Source organism: Oncorhynchus mykiss, chromosome 9 (assembly GCF_057628025.1).
Source record: "Oncorhynchus mykiss isolate SJ-2025 chromosome 9, ASM5762802v1, whole genome shotgun sequence".
NCBI lineage: Eukaryota > Metazoa > Chordata > Actinopteri > Salmoniformes > Salmonidae > Oncorhynchus > Oncorhynchus mykiss.
The window spans coordinates 78184899-78207201 of NC_143030.1; the positions used below are offsets into that span (position 1 = coordinate 78184899).

Here is a 22303-nt window from a genome sequence, read left to right on the forward strand (position 1 = left end):
GTCAGGAGAGAGAACTATATATTACAGAGAGACTGAGGGGTCAGGAGAGAGATAACTATATATCACAGAGAGACTGAGGGGTCAGGAGAGAGATAACTATATATCACAGAGAGACTGAGGGGTCAGGAGAGATGACTATATATCACAGAGAGACTGAGGGGTCAGGAGAGAGAACTATATATCACAGAGAGACTGAGGGGTCAGGAGAGATATAACTATATATCACAGAGAGACTGAGGGGTCAGGAGAGAGATAACTATATATCACAGAGAGACTGAGGGGTCAGGAGAGAGATAACTATATATTACAGGGAGACTGAGGGGTCAGGAGAGATAACTATATATTACAGAGAGACTGAGGGGTCAGGAGAGATAACTATATATCACAGAGAGACTGAGGGGTCAGGAGAGATAACTATATATTACAGAGAGACTGAGGGGTCAGGAGAGAGATAACTATATATCACAGACAGACCGAGGGGTCAGGAGAGAGATAACTATATATTACAGAGAGACTGAGGGGTCAGGAGAGAGATAACTATATATCACAGAGAGACTGAGGGGTCAGGAGAGATGACTATATATCACAGAGAGACTGAGGGGTCAGGAGAGATAACTATATATTACAGAGAGACTGAGGGGTCAGGAGAGAGATAACTATATATCACAAACAGACCGAGGGGTCAGGAGAGAGATAACTATATATTACAGAGAGACTGAGGGGTCAGGAGAGAGATAACTATATATCACAGAGAGACTGAGGGGTCAGGAGAGATGACTATATATCACAGAGAGACTGAGGGGTCAGGAGAGATGACTATATATCACAGAGAGACTGAGGGGTCAGGAGAGAGATAACTATATATCACAGAGAGACTGAGGGGTCAGGAGAGATATAACTATATATCACAGAGAGACAGAGGTCAGGAGAGAGATAACTATATATCACAGAGAGACTGAGGGGTCAGGAGAGAGATAACTATATATTACAGAGAGACTGAGGGGTCAGGAGAGATAACTATATATTACAGAGAGACTGAGGGGTCAGGAGAGAGATAACTATATATCACAGACAGACTGAGGGGTCAGGAGAGAGATAACTATATATCACAGAGAGACTGAGGGGTCAGGAGAGAGATAACTATATATCACAGAGAGACTGAGGGGTCAGGAGAGATATAACTATATATCACAGAGAGACTGAGGGGTCAGGAGAGAGATAACTATATATTACAGAGAGACTGAGGGGTCAGGAGAGAGATGACTATATATCACAGAGAGACTGAGGGGTCAGGAGAGAGATAACTATATATTACAGAGAGACTGAGGGGTCAGGAGAGAGATAACTATATATCACAGAGAGACTGAGGGGTCAGGAGAGAGAACTATATATTACAGAGAGACTGAGGGGTCAGGAGAGAGATAACTATATATTACAGAGAGACTGAGGGGTCAGGAGAGATAACTATATATCACAGAGAGACTGAGGGGTCAGGAGAGAGATAACTATATATTACAGAGAGACTGAGGGGTCAGGAGAGATAACTATATATCACAGAGAGACTGAGGGGTCAGGAGAGATAACTATATATTACAGAGAGACTGAGGGGTCAGGAGAGAGAACTATATATCACAGAGAGACTGAGGGGTCAGGAGAGAGAACTATATATTACAGAGAGACTGAGGGGTCAGGAGAGATATAACTATATATTACAGAGAGACTGAGGGGTCAGGAGAGAGATAACTATATATCACAGACAGACTGAGGGGTCAGGAGAGAGAACTATATATTACAGAGAGACTGAGGGGTCAGGAGAGAGATAACTATATATCACAGAGAGACTGAGGGGTCAGGAGAGAGATAACTATATATCACAGAGAGACTGAGGGGTCAGGAGAGATGACTATATATCACAGAGAGACTGAGGGGTCAGGAGAGAGAACTATATATCACAGAGAGACTGAGGGGTCAGGAGAGATATAACTATATATCACAGAGAGACTGAGGGGTCAGGAGAGAGATAACTATATATCACAGAGAGACTGAGGGGTCAGGAGAGATGACTATATATCACAGAGAGACTGAGGGGTCAGGAGAGAGATAACTATATATCACAGAGAGACTGAGGGGTCAGGAGAGATAACTATATATATATCACAGAGAGAATGAGGGGTCAGGAGAGATAACTATATATCACAGAGAGACTGAGGGGTCAGGAGAGAGATAACTATATATCACAGAGAGACTGAGGGGTCAGGAGAGAGATAACTATATATCACAGAGAGACTGAGGGGTCAGGAGAGATAACTATATATCACAGAGAGACTGAGGGGTCAGGAGAGAGATAACTATATATCACAGAGAGACTGAGGGGTCAGGAGAGAGATAACTATATATTACAGAGAGACTGAGGGGTCAGGAGAGATATAACTATATATCACAGAGAGACTGAGGGGTCAGGAGAGATATAACTATATATCACAGAGAGACTGAGGGGTCAGGAGAGATATAACTATATATCACAGAGAGACTGAGGGGTCAGGAGAGAGAACTATATATTACAGAGAGACTGAGGGGTCAGGAGAGAGATAACTATATATCACAGAGAGACTGAGGGGTCAGGAGAGATATAACTATATATCACAGAGAGACTGAGGGGTCAGGAGAGATATAACTATATATCACAGAGAGACTGAGGGGTCAGGAGAGATATAACTATATATCACAGAGAGACTGAGGGGTCAGGAGAGATAACTATATATCACAGAGAGGCTGAGGGGTCAGGAGAGAGATAACTATATATTACAGAGAGACTGAGGGGTCAGGAGAGATAACTATATATTACAGAGAGACTGAGGGGTCAGGAGAGATAACTATATATCACAGAGAGACTGAGGGGTCAGGAGAGATATAACTATATATCACAGAGAGACTGAGGGGTCAGGAGAGAGATAACTATATATCACAGACAGACCGAGGGGTCAGGAGAGAGATAACTATATATTACAGAGAGACTGAGGGGTCAGGAGAGATATAACTATATATCACAGAGAGACTGAGGGGTCAGGAGAGAGATAACTATATATCACAGAGAGACTGAGGGGTCAGGAGAGATGACTATATATCACAGAGAGACTGAGGGGTCAGGAGAGATGACTATATATCACAGAGAGACTGAGGGGTCAGGAGAGAGATAACTATATATCACAGAGAGACTGAGGGGTCAGGAGAGATATAACTATATATCACAGAGAGACTGAGGGGTCAGGAGAGAGATAACTATATATCACAGACAGACTGAGGGGTCAGGAGAGAGATAACTATATATCACAGAGAGACTGAGGGGTCAGGAGAGAGATATCTATATATCACAGAGAGACTGAGGGGTCAGGAGAGATATAACTATATATCACAGAGAGACTGAGGGGTCAGGAGAGAGATAACTATATATTACAGAGAGACTGAGGGGTCAGGAGAGAGATGACTATATATCACAGAGAGACTGAGGGGTCAGGAGAGAGATAACTATATATCACAGAGAGACTGAGGGGTCAGGAGAGAGATGACTATATATCACAGAGAGACTGAGGGGTCAGGAGAGAGATAACTATATATTACAGAGAGACTGAGGGGTCAGGAGAGAGATAACTATATATTACAGAGAGACTGAGGGGTCAGGAGAGAGATAACTATATATCACAGACAGACTGAGGGGTCAGGAGAGAGATAACTATATATCACAGAGAGACTGAGGGGTCAGGAGAGAGATAACTATATATCACAGAGAGACTGAGGGGTCAGGAGAGATATAACTATATATCACAGAGAGACTGAGGGGTCAGGAGAGAGATAACTATATATTACAGAGAGACTGAGGGGTCAGGAGAGAGATAACTATATATCACAGACAGACTGAGGGGTCAGGAGAGAGATAACTATATATCACAGAGAGACTGAGGGGTCAGGAGAGAGATAACTATATATCACAGAGAGACTGAGGGGTCAGGAGAGAGATAACTATATATCACAGAGAGACTGAGGGGTCAGGTGAGATAACTATATATCACAGAGAGACTGAGGGGTCAGGAGAGAGATGACTATATATCACAGAGAGACTGAGGGGTCAGGAGAGAGATAACTATATATCACAGAGAGACTGAGGGGTCAGGAGAGATAACTATATATCACAGAGAGACTGAGGGGTCAGGTGAGAGATAACTATATATCACAGAGAGACTGAGGGGTCAGGAGAGAGATAACTATATATTACAGAGAGACTGAGGGGTCAGGAGAGATATAACTATATAGCACAGAGAGACTGAGGGGTCAGGAGAGATATAACTATATATCACAGAGAGACTGAGGGGTCAGGAGAGATATAACTATATATCACAGAGAGACTGAGGGGTCAGGAGAGATATAACTATATATCACAGAGAGACTGAGGGGTCAGGAGAGATAACTATATATCACAGAGAGGCTGAGGGGTCAGGAGAGAGATAACTATATATTACAGGGAGACTGAGGGGTCAGGAGAGATAACTATATATTACAGAGAGACTGAGGGGTCAGGAGAGATAACTATATATCACAGAGAGACTGAGGGGTCAGGAGAGATAACTATATATTACAGAGAGACTGAGGGGTCAGGAGAGAGATAACTATATATCACAGACAGACCGAGGGGTCAGGAGAGAGATAACTATATATTACAGAGAGACTGAGGGGTCAGGAGAGAGATAACTATATATCACAGAGAGACTGAGGGGTCAGGAGAGATGACTATATATCACAGAGAGACTGAGGGGTCAGGAGAGATAACTATATATTACAGAGAGACTGAGGGGTCAGGAGAGAGATAACTATATATCACAAACAGACCGAGGGGTCAGGAGAGAGATAACTATATATTACAGAGAGACTGAGGGGTCAGGAGAGAGATAACTATATATCACAGAGAGACTGAGGGGTCAGGAGAGATGACTATATATCACAGAGAGACTGAGGGGTCAGGAGAGATGACTATATATCACAGAGAGACTGAGGGGTCAGGAGAGAGATAACTATATATCACAGAGAGACTGAGGGGTCAGGAGAGATATAACTATATATCACAGAGAGACTGAGGGGTCAGGAGAGATGACTATATATCACAGAGAGACTGAGGGGTCAGGAGAGAGATAACTATATATCACAGAGAGACTGAGGGGTCAGGAGAGATGACTATATATCACAGAGAGACTGAGGGGTCAGGAGAGAGAACTATATATCACAGAGAGACTGAGGGGTCAGGAGAGATATAACTATATATCACAGAGAGACTGAGGGGTCAGGAGAGAGATAACTATATATCACAGAGAGACTGAGGGGTCAGGAGAGATGACTATATATCACAGAGAGACTGAGGGGTCAGGAGAGAGATAACTATATATCACAGAGAGACTGAGGGGTCAGGAGAGATAACTATATATATATCACAGAGAGAATGAGGGGTCAGGAGAGATAACTATATATCACAGAGAGACTGAGGGGTCAGGAGAGAGATAACTATATATCACAGAGAGACTGAGGGGTCAGGAGAGAGATAACTATATATCACAGAGAGACTGAGGGGTCAGGAGAGATAACTATATATCACAGAGAGACTGAGGGGTCAGGAGAGAGATAACTATATATCACAGAGAGACTGAGGGGTCAGGAGAGAGATAACTATATATTACAGAGAGACTGAGGGGTCAGGAGAGATATAACTATATATCACAGAGAGACTGAGGGGTCAGGAGAGATATAACTATATATCACAGAGAGACTGAGGGGTCAGGAGAGATATAACTATATATCACAGAGAGACTGAGGGGTCAGGAGAGAGAACTATATATTACAGAGAGACTGAGGGGTCAGGAGAGAGATAACTATATATCACAGAGAGACTGAGGGGTCAGGAGAGATATAACTATATATCACAGAGAGACTGAGGGGTCAGGAGAGATATAACTATATATCACAGAGAGACTGAGGGGTCAGGAGAGATATAACTATATATCACAGAGAGACTGAGGGGTCAGGAGAGATAACTATATATCACAGAGAGGCTGAGGGGTCAGGAGAGAGATAACTATATATTACAGAGAGACTGAGGGGTCAGGAGAGATAACTATATATTACAGAGAGACTGAGGGGTCAGGAGAGATAACTATATATCACAGAGAGACTGAGGGGTCAGGAGAGATATAACTATATATCACAGAGAGACTGAGGGGTCAGGAGAGAGATAACTATATATCACAGACAGACCGAGGGGTCAGGAGAGAGATAACTATATATTACAGAGAGACTGAGGGGTCAGGAGAGATATAACTATATATCACAGAGAGACTGAGGGGTCAGGAGAGAGATAACTATATATCACAGAGAGACTGAGGGGTCAGGAGAGATGACTATATATCACAGAGAGACTGAGGGGTCAGGAGAGATGACTATATATCACAGAGAGACTGAGGGGTCAGGAGAGAGATAACTATATATCACAGAGAGACTGAGGGGTCAGGAGAGATATAACTATATATCACAGAGAGACTGAGGGGTCAGGAGAGAGATAACTATATATCACAGAGAGACTGAGGGGTCAGGAGAGAGATAACTATATATCACAGAGAGACTGAGGGGTCAGGAGAGAGATATCTATATATCACAGAGAGACTGAGGGGTCAGGAGAGATATAACTATATATCACAGAGAGACTGAGGGGTCAGGAGAGAGATAACTATATATTACAGAGAGACTGAGGGGTCAGGAGAGAGATGACTATATATCACAGAGAGACTGAGGGGTCAGGAGAGAGATAACTATATATCACAGAGAGACTGAGGGGTCAGGAGAGAGATGACTATATATCACAGAGAGACTGAGGGGTCAGGAGAGAGATAACTATATATTACAGAGAGACTGAGGGGTCAGGAGAGAGATAACTATATATTACAGAGAGACTGAGGGGTCAGGAGAGAGATAACTATATATCACAGACAGACTGAGGGGTCAGGAGAGAGATAACTATATATCACAGAGAGACTGAGGGGTCAGGAGAGAGATAACTATATATCACAGAGAGACTGAGGGGTCAGGAGAGATATAACTATATATCACAGAGAGACTGAGGGGTCAGGAGAGAGATAACTATATATTACAGAGAGACTGAGGGGTCAGGAGAGAGATAACTATATATCACAGACAGACTGAGGGGTCAGGAGAGAGATAACTATATATCACAGAGAGACTGAGGGGTCAGGAGAGAGATAACTATATATCACAGAGAGACTGAGGGGTCAGGTGAGATAACTATATATCACAGAGAGACTGAGGGGTCAGGAGAGAGATGACTATATATCACAGAGAGACTGAGGGGTCAGGAGAGAGATGACTATATATCACAGAGAGACTGAGGGGTCAGGAGAGATAACTATATATCACAGAGAGACTGAGGGGTCAGGAGAGAGATGACTATATATCACAGAGAGACTGAGGGGTCAGGAGAGATGACTATATATCACAGAGAGACTGAGGGGTCAGGAGAGAGATGACTATATATCACAGAGAGACTGAGGGGTCAGGAGAGAGATGACTATATATCACAGACAGACCGAGGGGTCAGGAGAGAGATAACTATATATTACATAGAGACTGAGGGGTCAGGAGAGATATAACTATATATCACAGAGAGACTGAGGGGTCAGGAGAGAGATAACTATATATCACAGAGAGACTGAGGGGTCAGGAGAGATGACTATATATCACAGAGAGACTGAGGGGTCAGGAGAGATGACTATATATCACAGAGAGACTGAGGGGTCAGGAGAGAGATAACTATATATCACAGAGAGACTGAGGGGTCAGGAGAGATATAACTATATATCACAGAGAGACTGAGGGGTCAGGAGAGAGATAACTATATATCACAGAGAGACTGAGGGGTCAGGAGAGATGACTATATATCACAGAGAGACTGAGGGGTCAGGAGAGATGACTATATATCACAGAGAGACTGAGGGGTCAGGAGAGAGATAACTATATATCACAGAGAGACTGAGGGGTCAGGAGAGATATAACTATATATCACAGAGAGACTGAGGGGTCAGGAGAGAGATAACTATATATCACAGACAGACTGAGGGGTCAGGAGAGAGATAACTATATATCACAGAGAGACTGAGGGGTCAGGAGAGAGATAACTATATATCACAGAGAGACTGAGGGGTCAGGAGAGATATAACTATATATCACAGAGAGACTGAGGGGTCAGGAGAGAGATAACTATATATTACAGAGAGACTGAGGGGTCAGGAGAGAGATGACTATATATCACAGAAAGACTGAGGGGTCAGGAGAGAGATAACTATATATCACAGAGAGACTGAGGGGTCAGGAGAGAGATGACTATATATCACAGAGAGACTGAGGGGTCAGGAGAGATGACTATATATCACAGAGAGACTGAGGGGTCAGGTGAGATAACTATATATCACAGAGAGACTGAGGGGTCAGGAGAGAGATGACTATATATCACAGAGAGACTGAGGGGTCAGGAGAGAGATGACTATATATCACAGAGAGACTGAGGGGTCAGGAGAGAGATGACTATATATCACAGAGAGACTGAGGGGTCAGGAGAGATAACTATATATCACAGAGAGACTGAGGGGTCAGGAGAGAGATGACTATATATCACAGAGAGACTGAGGGGTCAGGAGAGATGACTATATATCACAGAGAGACTGAGGGGTCAGGAGAGAGATGACTATATATCACAGAGAGACTGAGGGGTCAGGAGAGAGATGACTATATATTACAGAGAGACTGAGGGGTCAGGAGAGAGATAACTATATATTACAGAGAGACTGAGGGGTCAGGAGAGATATAACTATATATCACAGAGAGACTGAGGGGTCAGGAGAGAGAACTATATATCACAGAGAGATTAAGCTCTTCAGATAATGTCATTCTACTGGTTCTAGCCTGGGTCGTGTTCATTAGGGCACTTTGTAGAAAAATGTTTTGCATGGAAAACAAAATAAGTGTGTTCTTTTGGACAAGTATGGTTGGTCAATCCGTTTCAGAGCTTTTTCTTCCGTTACACGTCTAGTGAACACGACCCACGTGCATATAGTCAAAAGGAAAGCTCCCATCATTTTCGCACCGCAATGACCCAGACGACCCGGTCTCTAGAGTCGTCGCCCATCTAGCCAAGACGCAAAATGTCATTTCAAACCGAACCACAGTGGTAGCCTAATGCCTAGCCCTAACCTTAAATTAAGACCGAAAAAAACTCATTTTTTGACTTCACACATTGAACATTTAGAATTTTTTTTTGACTTTGCAACTTGGCCATCTCGTGGAACCTGTCTCTAGTCTAGTGGACCTTTGGTTAACCTTTGAACCCTGTGGCGTTTAACACTAACCTCTCCAGCACGGTGCCGCCGGTGGAGGCTGGTGCGGCGATGTCCCCTTCGCCGGTGCCGTTGCCGGTGTTGAGGTTGGGAGAGCACACGTTGTTGACGGAGGCCGAGGGGAAGTCCTCGGGGGGCTCGTCAGGCCAGCCAAATTGCTCCTTGGTTTTACCATAGATCTTTATGGAGTCCAGCATAGTGACACCGGCCGGATCCACTGACGCTCCGACTGGAGGAATGAAGAAGAAGAAGGGAGAGGTTAGTCAGAGACATGGTGATGACCTGCCGGGTCAACTGACGCTCCGACTGGAGGAACGAAGAAGAAGAAGGGAGAGGTTAGTCAGAGACATGGCGATGCCCGGCCGGGTCAACTGACGCTCCGACTGGAGGAACGAAGAAGAAGGAGAGGTTAGTCAGAGACATGGTGATGACCTGCCGGGTCAACTGACGATCCGACTGGAGGAACGAAGAAGAAGGGAGAGGTTAGTCAGAGACATGGTGATGCCCGGCCGGGTCAGCTGACGCTCCAACTGGAGGAACGAAGAAGAAGGGAGAGGTTAGTCAGAGACTTGGTGATGCCTGGCCGGGTCAACTGACGCTCCAACTGGAGGAACGAAGAAGAAGGGAGAGGTTAGTCAGAGACTTGGTGATGCCTGGCCGGGTCAACTGACGCTCCAACTGGAGGAACGAAGAAGAAGGGAGAGGTTAGTCAGAGACTTGGTGATGCCTGGCCGGGTCAACTGACGCTCCAACTGGAGGAACGAAGAAGAAGGGAGAGGTTAGTCAGAGACATGGTGATGCCTGGCCGGGTCAACTGACGATCCGACTGGAGGAACGAAGAAGAAGGGAGAGGTTAGTCAGAGACGGTGGGCAAGGGAACATTTACATGTTTTAATTAAGCATTTGCACAGCAGATAACTTTTCACTCTCATCTTTGAAATTGTAACGTGCTGCAGGAGATCCTGTCTGACTGTTGGAAAGCTCTGTATCTGTGCACGTGTGATAATATGCATAACGTATATACTGTACACGCCTTCCAAACCCTCGTTACACAGCGTTTCAAACCCTCGTTACACAGCACGCCAAACCCTCGTTACACAGCGCGCCAAACCCTCGTTACAGAGCGCGCCAAACCCTCGTTACAGAGCGCGCCAAACCCTCGTTACACAGCGCTCCAAACCCTCGTTACACAGCGCTCCAAAACCTCGTTACAGAGCTCCAAACCCTCGTTACACAGCGCGCCAAACCCTCGTTACACAGCGCTCCAAACCCTCGTTACAGAGCTCCAAACCCTCGTTACAGAGCTCCAAACCCTCGTTACAGAGCTCCAAACCCTCGTTACACAGCGCTCCAAACCCTCGTTACACAGTGCTCCAAACCCTCGTTACAGAGCTCCAAACCCTCGTTACAGAGCTCCCCAAACCCTCGTTACACAGCGCTCCAAACCCTCGTTACAGAGCTCCCCAAACCCTCGTTACAGAGCTCCAAACCCTCGTTACAGAGCTCCCCAAACCCTCGTTACAGAGCTCCAAACCCTCGTTACAGAGCTCCCCAAACCCTCGTTACACAGCGCTCCAAACCCTCGTTACACAGCGCTCCAAACCCTCGTTACACAGAGCTCCAAACCCTCGTTACACAGCGCTCCAAACCCTCGTTACAGAGCTCCAAACCCTCGTTACACAGCGCTCCAAACCCTCGTTACACAGTGCTCCAAACCCTCGTTACACAGCGCTCCAAACCCTCGTTACAGAGCTCAGTATTTTCCTGTGTTCGTGTGTCCTTACAGAAGATGGAGAGTTTCTTGTCGGCCTGCAGAGCCTCCTCCCTGGTGAAGGGGAAGTCGAACCAGCGGGACCGGGTCATGTTCACCTGCATGGTTCGCCCAAAGATCTCCAGGTAGGAGGGTGCCCGCTCGATGGCCTGCGTGCCCACCTGCACCCGCATGCCTGTCATCACCATGGAGATGTTGTTGTTGACCGTCTCCACGGTGAAGCCTCCCGGCTGGGCAGAGGGGGAAGAGATAACCACATCATTAGGATGAGAAAAAGGGGGTTCAGGATTAATGCAGTTTGAATAGCACGTACAAATACAGTATGTGTCAGTTTTCTTCCAGAAATGGTCACAACAGTCTTCCATAAAAATATATACAGTACCAGTCAAACGTTAGGACACACCTACTCATTCCAGGGTTTTTCTTTATTTTTACTATTTTCTACATTGTAGAATAATAGTGAAGACATCAAAACTATGAAATAACACATATGGAGTCATGTAGTAACCAAAAAAATGTTAAATCAAAATATATTTGAGATTCTTCAAAGTAGCCACCTTTTTGGCCTCGATGACAGCTTTGCAATAATTATGCCGGTCAATGAAAGACTTAGAAGTGGATTTTGCGTTATCCCAGAGCAGTCGAATCAAAGCCCAGAGCTGTGGCGAGTTGGAACGGAGAGGTGTGTGTGTGTGGGCATCATACCTTAGTGTTGGCGACATACATCCCAGTGGAGTTGAGTCTGTGTTTGATCTGCTGTCCGTTGTAAACCTGCAGGAGGTCGTTGCCTCCAAACTCCACCTCCGTCAGCTGTTGGTTACTCTCAAAGAAGTCCACCGGGAAGGTCACCTGACTGGAGGTACGAGTGGCTGGAACAGGGGCGGCAAGTGGAACACACCATTCGTTAGAAATCAAGTGATCGTTTTTTCTGGAACGTTCTTAGCAATATTCAAACGAGAAGAGGAGAACATCAAATCCAAAGTTTATTTGTCACGTTCGCCGAATTCAACAGGGTGTAGGTAGAACTTACAGTGAAATGCTTCCTTACAGGCTCTAACCAACAGTGCAGAAATACAGTGCCTTGCGAAAGTATTCGGCCCCCTTGAACTTTGCGACCTTTTGCCACATTTCAGGCTTCAAACATAAAGATATAAAACTGTATTTTTTTGTGAAGAATCAACAAGTGGGACACAATCATGAAGTGGAACGACATTTATTGGATATTTCAAACTTTTTTAACAAATCAAAAACTGAAAAATTGGCCGTGCAAAATTATTCAGCCCCCTTAAGTTAATACTTTGTAGCGCCACCTTTTGCTGCGATTACAGCTGTAAGTCACTTGGGATATGTCTCTATCAGTTTTGCACATCGAGAGACTGACATTTTTTCCCATTCCTCCTTGCAAAACAGCTCGAGCTCAGTGAGGTTGGATGGAGAGCATTTGTGAACATCAGTTTTCAGTTCTTTCCACAGATTCTCGATTGGATTCAGGTCTGGACTTTGACTTGGCCATTCTAACACCTGGATGTGTTTATTTTTGAACCATTCCATTGTAGATTTTGCTTTATGTTTTGGATCATTGTCTTGTTGGAAGACAAATCTCCGTCCCAGTCTCAGGTCTTTTGCAGACTCCATCAGGTTTTCTTCCAGAATGGTCCTGTATTTGGCTCCATCCATCTTCCCATCAATTTTAACCATCTTCCCTGTCCCTGCTGAAGAAAAGCAGGCCCAAACCATGATGCTGCCACCACCATGTTTGACAGTGGGGATGGTGTGTTCAGGGTGATGAGCTGTGTTGCTTTTACGCCAAACATAACGTTTTGCATTGTTGCCAAAAAGTTATATTTTGGTTTCATCTGACCAGAGCACCTTCTTCCACATGTTTGGTGTGTCTCCCAGGTGGCTTGTGGCAAACTTTAAACGACACTTTTTATGGATATCTTTAAGAAATGGCTTTCTTCTTGCCACTCTTCCATAAAGGCCAGATGTGTGCAATATACGACTGATTGTTGTCCTATGGACAGAGTCTCCCACCTCAGCTGTAGATCTCTGCAGTTCATCCAGAGTGATCATGGGCCTCTTGGCTGCATTTCTGATCAGTCTTCTCCTTGTATGAGCTGAACATTTAGAGGACGGCCAGGTCTTGGTAGATTTGCAGTGGTCTGATACTCCTTCCATTTCAATATTATCACTTGCAGAGTGCTCCTTGGGATGTTTAAAGCTTGGGAAATCTTTTTGTATCCAAATCCGGCTTTAAACTTCTTCACAACAGTATCTCGGACCTGCCTGGTGTGTTCCTTGTTCTTCATGATGCTCTCTGCGCTTTTAACGGACCTCTGAGACTATCACAGTGCAGGTGCATTTATACGGAGACTTGATTACACACAGGTGGATTGTATTTATCATCATTAGTCATTTAGGTCAACATTGGATCATTCAGAGATCCTCACTGAATTTCTGGAGAGAGTTTGCTGCACTGAAAGTAAAGGGGCTGAATAATTTTGCATGCCCAATTTTTCAGTTTTTGATTTGTTAAAAAAGTTTGAAATACCCAATAAATGTCGTTCCACTTCATGATTGTGTCCCACTTGTTGTTGATTCTGCACAAAAAAATACAGTTTTATATCTTTATGTTTGAAGCCTGAAATGTGGCAAAAGGTCGCAAAGTTCAAGGGGGCCGAATACTTTCGCAAGGCACTGTAGGTATTAGGTGAACAATAAGTAAAGAAATAAAACAACAGTAGAGGGACTGTACACGGTAGAGGGGCTGTACACGGTAGAGGGGCTGTACACGGTAGAGGGGCTGTACACGGTAGAGGGGCTGTATACGGTAGAGGGGCTCTATACGGTAGAGGGGCTCTATACGGTAGAGGGGCTCTATACGGTAGAGGGGCTCTATACGGTAGAGGGGCTGTACACGGTAGAGGGGCTGTACACGGTAGAGGGGCTGTACACGGTAGAGGGGCTGTACACGGTAGAGGGGCTGTACACGGTAGAGGGGCTGTACACGGTAGAGGGGCTGTATACGGTAGAGGGGCTCTACACGGTAGAGGGGCTGTATACGGTAGAGGGGCTGTATACGGTAGAGGGGCTGTATACGGTAGAGGGGCTGTACACGGTAGAGGGGCTGTACACGGTAGAGGGGCTGTACACGGTAGAGGGGCTGTACACGGTAGAGGGGCTCTACACGGTAGAGGGGCTGTATACGGTAGAGGGGCTGTATACGGTAGAGGGGCTGTATACGGTAGAGGGGCTCTATACGGTAGAGGGGCTCTATACGGTAGAGGGGCTCTATACGGTAGAGGGGCTCTATACGGTAGAGGGGCTCTATACGGTAGAGGGGCTCTATACGGTAGAGGGGCTCTATACGGTAGAGGGGCTCTATACGGTAGAGGGGCTCTATAAAAGTACACTTTCTGGAGAAAATGTGTGTGTGTGATTTATTCAGTTGACTAAAGCATTTTGACTAAACTGGCACCGGTAACCTGGAAAAACAAACTGAATGAGTGACGTGAAAGGAAAGGATTTGGAGGACAGACAGACAGACAGACAGACAGAGAGGGAGCGAGACAAACAGACAGAGAGCGAGGGAGCGAGAGACAGACAGACAGACAGCGAGACAGACAGCGAGACAGACAGACAGCGAGACAGACAGACAGCGAGACAGACAGACAGCGAGACAGACAGACAGCGAGACAGACAGACAGCGAGACAGACAGACAGCGAGACAGACAGACAGCGAGACAGACAGACAGCGAGACAGACAGACAGCGAGACAGACAGACAGACAGCGAGGGAGCGAGACAGACAGCGAGGGAGCGAGACAGACAGACAGACAGCGAGGGAGCGAGACAGACAGACAGAGAGGGAGTGAGACAGACAGACGCTGTTTAGTTTAACCCACTTGCGGCAGCAGCCTTGCGTTTCCTGACAGGCTTCATGATGGAGATGCCGGAGCAGGGCTGCAGGGAGGGCTGGAGCCAATAGGAGGTGTTGTCTACGTTAGCCATGTAGATCCTCAGAGAGCCGTCCTCACACAGCAGGATCATGGTGGTTCGCTGCTGCTCGTTAGACGCTGTGTGACGGATAGCTACCATGTCCTGGATCTGACGGGAGGAGACAGGAGTATTAGTGGTGTATGTGTGTGTCTCAGTGGGATGGGTGTGGGTGTGTGGCTCGTGTGGGTGAGTGGCTCTGTGGGGTGGGTTGGTGTGTGGCTCTGTGGGGTGGGTTGGTGTGTGGCTCTGTGGGGTGGGTTGGTGTGTGGCTCTGTGGGGTTGGTTGGTGTGTGGCTCTGTGGGGTTGGTTGGTGTGTGGCTCTGTGGGGTTGGTTGGTGTGTGGCTCTGTGGGGTGGGTTGGTGTGTGGCTCTGTGGGGTGGGTTGGTGTGTGGCTCTGTGGGGTGGGTTGGTGTGTGGCTCTGTGGGGTGGGTTGGTGTGTGGCTCTGTGGGGTGGGTTGGTGTGTAGCTCTGTGGGATGGGTGTGGGTGTGTGGCTCGTGTGGGTGAGTGGCTCTGTGGGGTGGGTTGGTGTGTGGCTCAGTGGGGTGGGTTGGTGTGTGGCTCTGTGGGGTGGGTTGGTGTGTGGCTCTGTGGGGTGGGTTGGTGTGTGGCTCTGTGGGGTGGGTTGGTGTGTGGCTCTGTGGGGTGGGTTGGTGTGTGGCTCTGTGGGGTGGGTTGGTGTGTGGCTCTGTGGGGTGGGTTGGTGTGTGGCTCTGTGGGGTGGGTTGGTGTGTGGCTCTGTGGGGTTGGTTGGTGTGTGGCTCTGTGGGGTTGGTGTGTGGCTCTGTGGGATGGGTGTGGGTGTGTGGCTCGTGTGGGTGAGTGGCTCTGTGGGGTGGGTTGGTGTGTGGCTCTGTGGGGTTGGTGTGTGGCTCTGTGGGGTGGGTTGGTGTGTGGCTCTGTGGGGTGGGTTGGTGTGTGGCTCTGTGGGGTGGGTTGGTGTGTGGCTCTGTGGGGTGGGTTGGTGTGTGGCTCTGTGGGGTGGGTTGGTGTGTGGCTCTGTGGGGTGGGTTGGTGTGTGGCTCTGTGGGGTGGGTTGGTGTGTGGCTCTGTGGGGTGGGTTGGTGTGTGGCTCTGTGGGGTGGGTTGGTGTGTGGCTCTGTGGGGTGGGTTGGTGTGTGGCTCTGTGGGGTGGGTTGGTGTGTGGCTCTGTGGGGTGGGTTGGTGTGTGGCTCTGTGGGGTGGGTTGGTGTGTGGCTCAGTGGGGTGGGTTGGTGTGTGGCTCAGTGGGGTGGGTTGGTGTGTGGCTCTGTGGGATGGGTGTGGCTCAGTGGGGTGGGTTGGTGTGTGGCTCTGTGGGGTGGGTTGGTGTGTGGCTCAGTGGGGTGGGTTGGTGTGTGGCTCTGTGGGGTGGGTTGGTGTGTGGCTCTGTGGGGTGGGTTGGTGTGTGGCTCAGTGGGGTGGGTTGGTGTGTGGCTCTGTGGGGTGGGTTGGTGTGTGGCTCTGTGGGGTGGGTTGGTGTGTGGCTCAGTGGGGTGGGTTGGTGTGTGGCTCTGTGGGGTGGATTGGTGTGTGGTTCTGTGGGGTGGGTTGGTGTGTGGCTCTGTGGGGTGGGTGTGGCTCAATGGGGTGGGTTGGTGTGTGGCTCTGTGGGGTGGGTGTGGCTCAATGGGGTGGGTTGGTGTGTGGCTCTGTGGGGTGGGTTGGTGTGTGGCTCAGTGGGGTGGGTTGGTGTGTGGCTCAGTGGGGTGGGTTGGTGTGTGGCTCAGTGGGGTGGGTTGGTGTGTGGCTCAGTGGGGTGGGTTGGTGTGTGGCTCAGTGGGGTGGGTTGGTGTGTGGATCTGTGGGGTGGGTGTGGCTCAATGGGGTGGGTTGGTGTGTGGCTCTGTGGGGTGGGTTGGTGTGTGGCTCTGTGGGGTGGGTTGGTGTGTGGCTCTGTGGGGTGGGTTGGTGTGTGGCTCTGTGGGGTGGGTTGGTGTGTGGCTCTGTGGGGTGGGTTGGTGTGTGGCTCTGTGGGGTGGGTTGGTGTGTGGCTCTGTGGGGTTGGTTGGTGTGTGGCTCTGTGGGGTGGGTTGGTGTGTGGCTCAGTGGGGTGGGTTGGTGTGTGGCTCTGTGGGGTGGGTTGGTGTGTGGCTCTGTGGGGTGGATTGGTGTGTGGCTCAGTGGGGTGGGTTGGTGTGTGGCTCTGTGGGGTGGGTTGGTGTGTGGCTCTGTGGGGTGGGTTGGTGTGTGGCTCTGTGGGGTGGATTGGTGTGTGGCTCAGTGGGGTGGGTTGGTGTGTGGCTCTGTGGGGTGGGTTGGTGTGTGGCTCAGTGGGGTGGGTTGGTGTGTGGCTCTGTGGGGTGGGTTGGTGTGTGGCTCTGTGGGGTGGGTTGGTGTGTGGCTCTGTGGGGTGGGTTGGTGTGTGGCTCTGTGGGGTGGGTTGGTGTGTGGCTCTGTGGGGTGGGTTGGTGTGTGGCTCTGTGGGGTGGGTTGGTGTGTGGCTCAGTGGGGTGGGTTGGTGTGTGGCTCTGTGGGGTGGATTGGTGTGTGGCTCTGTGGGGTGGGTTGGTGTGTGGCTCTGTGGGGTGGGTGTGGCTCAATGGGGTGGGTTGGTGTGTGGCTCTGTGGGGTGGGTGTGGCTCAATGGGGTGGGTTGGTGTGTGGCTCTGTGGGGTGGGTTGGTGTGTGGCTCAGTGGGGTGGGTTGGTGTGTGGCTCAGTGGGGTGGGTTGGTGTGTGGCTCAGTGGGGTGGGTTGGTGTGTGGCTCAGTGGGGTGGGTTGGTGTGTGGCTCAGTGGGGTGGGTTGGTGTGTGGCTCTGTGGGGTGGGTGTGGCTCAATGGGGTGGGTTGGTGTGTGGCTCTGTGGGGTGGGTTGGTGTGTGGCTCTGTGGGGTGGGTTGGTGTGTGGCTCTGTGGGGTGGGTTGGTGTGTGGCTCTGTGGGGTGGGTTGGTGTGTGGCTCTGTGGGGTTGGTTGGTGTGTGGCTCTGTGGGGTGGGTTGGTGTGTGGCTCAGTGGGGTGGGTTGGTGTGTGGCTCTGTGGGGTGGGTTGGTGTGTGGCTCTGTGGGGTGGATTGGTGTGTGGCTCTGTGGGGTGGATTGGTGTGTGGCTCTGTGGGGTGGATTGGTGTGTGGCTCTGTGGGGTGGGTTGGTGTGTGGCTCTGTGGGGTGGATTGGTGTGTGGCTCTGTGGGGTGGATTGGTGTGTGGCTCTGTGGGGTGGATTGGTGTGTGGCTCTGTGGGGTGGGTTGGTGTGTGGCTCTGTGGGGTGGGTTGGTGTGTGGCTCTGTGGGGTGGGTTGGTGTGTGGCTCTGTGGGGTGGGTGTGGCTCAATGGGGTGGGTTGGTGTGTGGCTCTGTGGGGTGGGTTGGTGTGTGGCTCTGTGGGGTGGGTTGGTGTGTGGCTCTGTGGGGTGGGTTGGTGTGTGGCTCTGTGGGGTGGGTGTGGCTCAATGGGGTTCTCTCTCCTTGCCTCCTCCTCAAAACACAGAAGACCTGAAGTCCAATGCCTTTAGAGAAGGAAGTAAGAGAGGAATGGAGGAAAGACAAACTGAGAAAGAGTATGTTTATTGGGCTCTGATATGCTACCTTAGAAGGCAGGGTCTTCATTTCCTGGATGAGGAAGGTGTCAGGTTTGACCATGATGACCAGAGTGTGTGTGTGTGTGTGTGTGTGTACTATACCTTAGCCTTAGCGGGCAGGGTCTTGATCTCCTGGATGAGGAAGGTGTCAGGTTTGACCATGATGACCAGTGGAATACCAGTAGTCTGCTGGACGCAGCACACCAGGCCTGGGTGGTTCATCACCTCAGACCACTGGCACAGAGCTGGAGACGTCTTACTGCCCCCATTAGAGCTGGAGAGACGGAGAACGTTAAGATACATCGAAAAAATTAAATTATTAATAACTCCTGACAAATGTTGTCCAATTACAACAAGTGGTGTATAATTCTAACTATCCAGTTGTCTACTTACTTAATACAAAAATAAATAAAAAATTGAAAAAGTTCATCAGTACTCCGTTGGTTCTCCTTACCCTTTGACGTTGATGGTGAAGAGTCTCTGTACGTCGGTGGTGCTGCGACTGACGGTGGCAGCGAACGACTTGCCCTGGCTGTAGCTGAAGAACAGCATCTGGAGAACGTGGCTGTAGTACACCGATACACCGCCGCCAGCAACCTGACCGTTACTGTCCTGGAAGGACAGAGAGAGACCAGTCAGAACAGCAGCGTCTGGAAACCATGGCTGTAACACTCCTCTGCCACCCAGCCCCTCTACCGTCTCTGTTTTTAAAAAGTTAAAGAGAAACTATTTGAAGGATTTCTGCGTTCAACCCAGGTGTGTTTGTACCTTAAGGTCCTGGTGGCTGATCTCCAGGACTGAGGTAACATAGAAGGGTCCGTGTTGGGCGCTGGACGACTCGTCCATGACCTGTGTGTACATGTAGCCAGCAGAGGACATGATGACGATGATGCTCTTCCCTTCCTCGTTGAACAGGAAGGTGGCGTCACGGATCTTGGAGCTCGGCAGCAGGAAGTAGTACACAGGGCTCAGAGCGTCCACTGACAGGTCATAGATCTAACAGGAGAGAAGAAGAAGAAGAAGAGTCTCACCAATCAACACTGTTATGCAAATCAACCCTTCTATTCCATTCATTCTTCTATTGAAAGACAAAAGGACCAACAAAGAGATGATTTTCCATTCTGCTCTGCTCTGTTCTGTTAGTGTTTTTACAGTCAGGTCCTTGTCTAAGGCATGCACGTTATACTACCTCAAGAGCTGGATAAAAAAAAGATTAGCCCAGGAATTTGTCACAATTTTTTTTTTTGTATCTACATTTGAAGCAATCACTTAGCAAACTGTATAAAGAGCTGATGTGGTACCTTGACGAAGTCCGCCGTGATGATGGCCAGCTCCGTCTGGGAGCCAGGCAGCCAGATAGCCTTGATGATGAAGTTCCCAGTAGCCAGCTGAGGGTGCAGCACCAGGTGTTCTGACACTGAGCCTGTACTACTGAACGTCAGCACGTGGCAGTCCTGAACGAGAGAGAGAGAGAGACAGACAGCTTGGCAACATGAGGTGTGCGACTATGATTAGAAAAAGCAGCAAAAACAAGGCATTATTCCGTGATTGGGTAATATTGTCACCCATCAGACTATTCTTGATTAAATCTTGTCTTCACATAGACTAAATAATGTGTTTAATTAGTTTTGATTTAGAATGGACCATTATAATGCACCTGTATCTAAACAGGGGCAGCGGGAAAAAAATACATGTCATCTATGCACTTAAATAGTGAATGGAGGATGCTTTTCCCCTGGTTTATGTTCATGGCAGCCAGGTAGGATATACTCCTGTTGTAAAGAAAAGCAAACTACTTCATATTAGGAAAGTTGAGAAATAAATACAGTTGGCCTACCCTATAGGAAGCTGATGGGGATCCTCCTCTTTTTAACAGAGGCCATCACTTTTTTTTTCTCTCAAACAATTGCATAGCCTATAGAAAATGTTGCGTAACATGAGCATGGGCTCTCATGACATTTACATTGATGTGATTGCAACAGAGCGTGGAGTGGAATTTTACTGTGTGGCGGTAACACAGTCACTGAAACAGCCCTAGTCTGAATACTTCAGGAATGCACTGTACTGTACATATACACATATAGCTAGATAGACCCCTTGTCTCTAGATTTAGGGCCTTTCTCAATTCAATACACATATAGCTAGATAGGCCCTAAATCTAGAGACAGGGGTTCTTTCTCAATTCCTTGCATCATCTCCTCGCCTCCTTCTGAAAATGCTTTTGAGAAGAAGGTCAAAGGGGACGACCTTGAATACCTCTGCCCCCAAAAATGGTTGAGAGGGAGGCAAAGAAGACAGGAAGTGAGGAATTGTAGACATGGCTTCTGAAGACCCTGTAATGAATCTGACTAACCTTGAGTCCACAGACAGCCAGATAGTCTTCGTTGCAGGGGTTCCCAGTGAGGCTGAGCACGGTGAAGGGGACGGGAGCCGAGGCCAGACGAGTCAGGGTTAACTTCCTCTTACTGGAATCAGCCTGCTTGAGTAGAGCCGACAGCTGCAGGACGGTGATCTGGAGACGAGGGGACAGTGAGGGGAGAGGAGAGCAGAGGGTTAAGGGAACCCTGGGTCAGCACCAGACAGAAAGTGGAACCGAGCGTTCAGGTTCTGCGAAATTATCTAAAAGCACACAAAATAACATCAAGATGAAACGCTGCTTTTGAACTTTTTTAAATACAATTTAGCGCAACAATGTGCCCACCTTGCCCTTCTCGTGGCTGACGGCGAGGTGCTGGCGGCGCCCGTGGGGCGAAGACAACACACACATGGCGACGCGTCGCAGCACGTGGGCACTGATGAGCTGTCTGATGGTCTGGCCCTGGTCTCCACTGTAGTTCATACGCACGTTCTCAAAAGCTCCCTCCTGGGAACCAAGGGTAGGGACCTGGGGAGACGCAGAGGAAGAGGGCGTGTTAAGTCATGAGGAGGAGACTGGACGAAGGAGGCTCAATGGAGCATCAAATACGGCTTGGTTCTCACACTTCGCTAGGCTTAGACGTTCTTGTGCCTCCTCACGTCGACTCCTGGAGCCGAAGCAGCACAGCTGGGTTTTTGTCCCAGCTGTGTTCTACACCTTGATCAGATGAATCCGGTGTCTCACACTGCTGACCTGAATCCGGTGTCTCACACTGCTGACCTGAATCCGGTGTCTCACACTGCTGACCTGAATCCGGTGTCTCACACTGCTGACCTGAATCCGGTGTCTCACACTGCTGACCTGAATCCGGTGTCTCACACTGCTGACCTAAATCCGGTGTCTCACACTGCTGACCTGAATCCGGTGTCTCACACTGCTGACCTGAATCCGGTGTCTCACACTGCTGACCTAAATCCGGTGTCTCACACTGCTGACCTGAATCCGGTCTAAACACTGCTGACCTGAATCCGGTCTCTCACACTGCTGACCTGAATCCGGTCTCTCACACTGCTGACCTGAATCCGGTCTCTCACACTGCTGACCTGAATCCGGTCTCTCACACTGCTGACCTGAATCCGGTCTCTCACACTGCTGACCTGAATCCGGTCTCTCACACTGCTGACCTGAATCCGGTCTCTCACACTGCTGACCTGAATCCGGTCTCTCACACTGCT

The 22303-nt window shown here is 48.7% G+C and overlaps 1 protein-coding gene across 50 annotated transcripts in view; it reads right to left on the reverse strand.

Annotated features, from left to right (window-relative positions):
- ubr4 (ubiquitin protein ligase E3 component n-recognin 4) overlaps positions 1 to 22303 on the reverse strand; it is a 165944-nt gene that overhangs the window by 80065 nt on the left and 63576 nt on the right. For all 50 annotated transcript variants that reach the window (XM_090185503.1, XM_090185492.1, XM_090185521.1 and 47 more), the window contains 10 exons: positions 21414 to 21596; positions 21066 to 21224; positions 20014 to 20166; positions 19481 to 19708; positions 19167 to 19324; positions 18815 to 18986; positions 15116 to 15317; positions 11917 to 12080; positions 11225 to 11441; positions 9453 to 9669 (listed from right to left, as the gene is read on the reverse strand). In XM_090185503.1, the coding sequence (XP_090041629.1) occupies positions 9453 to 9669; positions 11225 to 11441; positions 11917 to 12080; positions 15116 to 15317; positions 18815 to 18986; positions 19167 to 19324; positions 19481 to 19708; positions 20014 to 20166; positions 21066 to 21224; positions 21414 to 21596 (1853 nt within the window). The remainder of the gene's footprint in view (positions 1 to 9452; positions 9670 to 11224; positions 11442 to 11916; positions 12081 to 15115; positions 15318 to 18814; positions 18987 to 19166; positions 19325 to 19480; positions 19709 to 20013; positions 20167 to 21065; positions 21225 to 21413; positions 21597 to 22303) is intronic.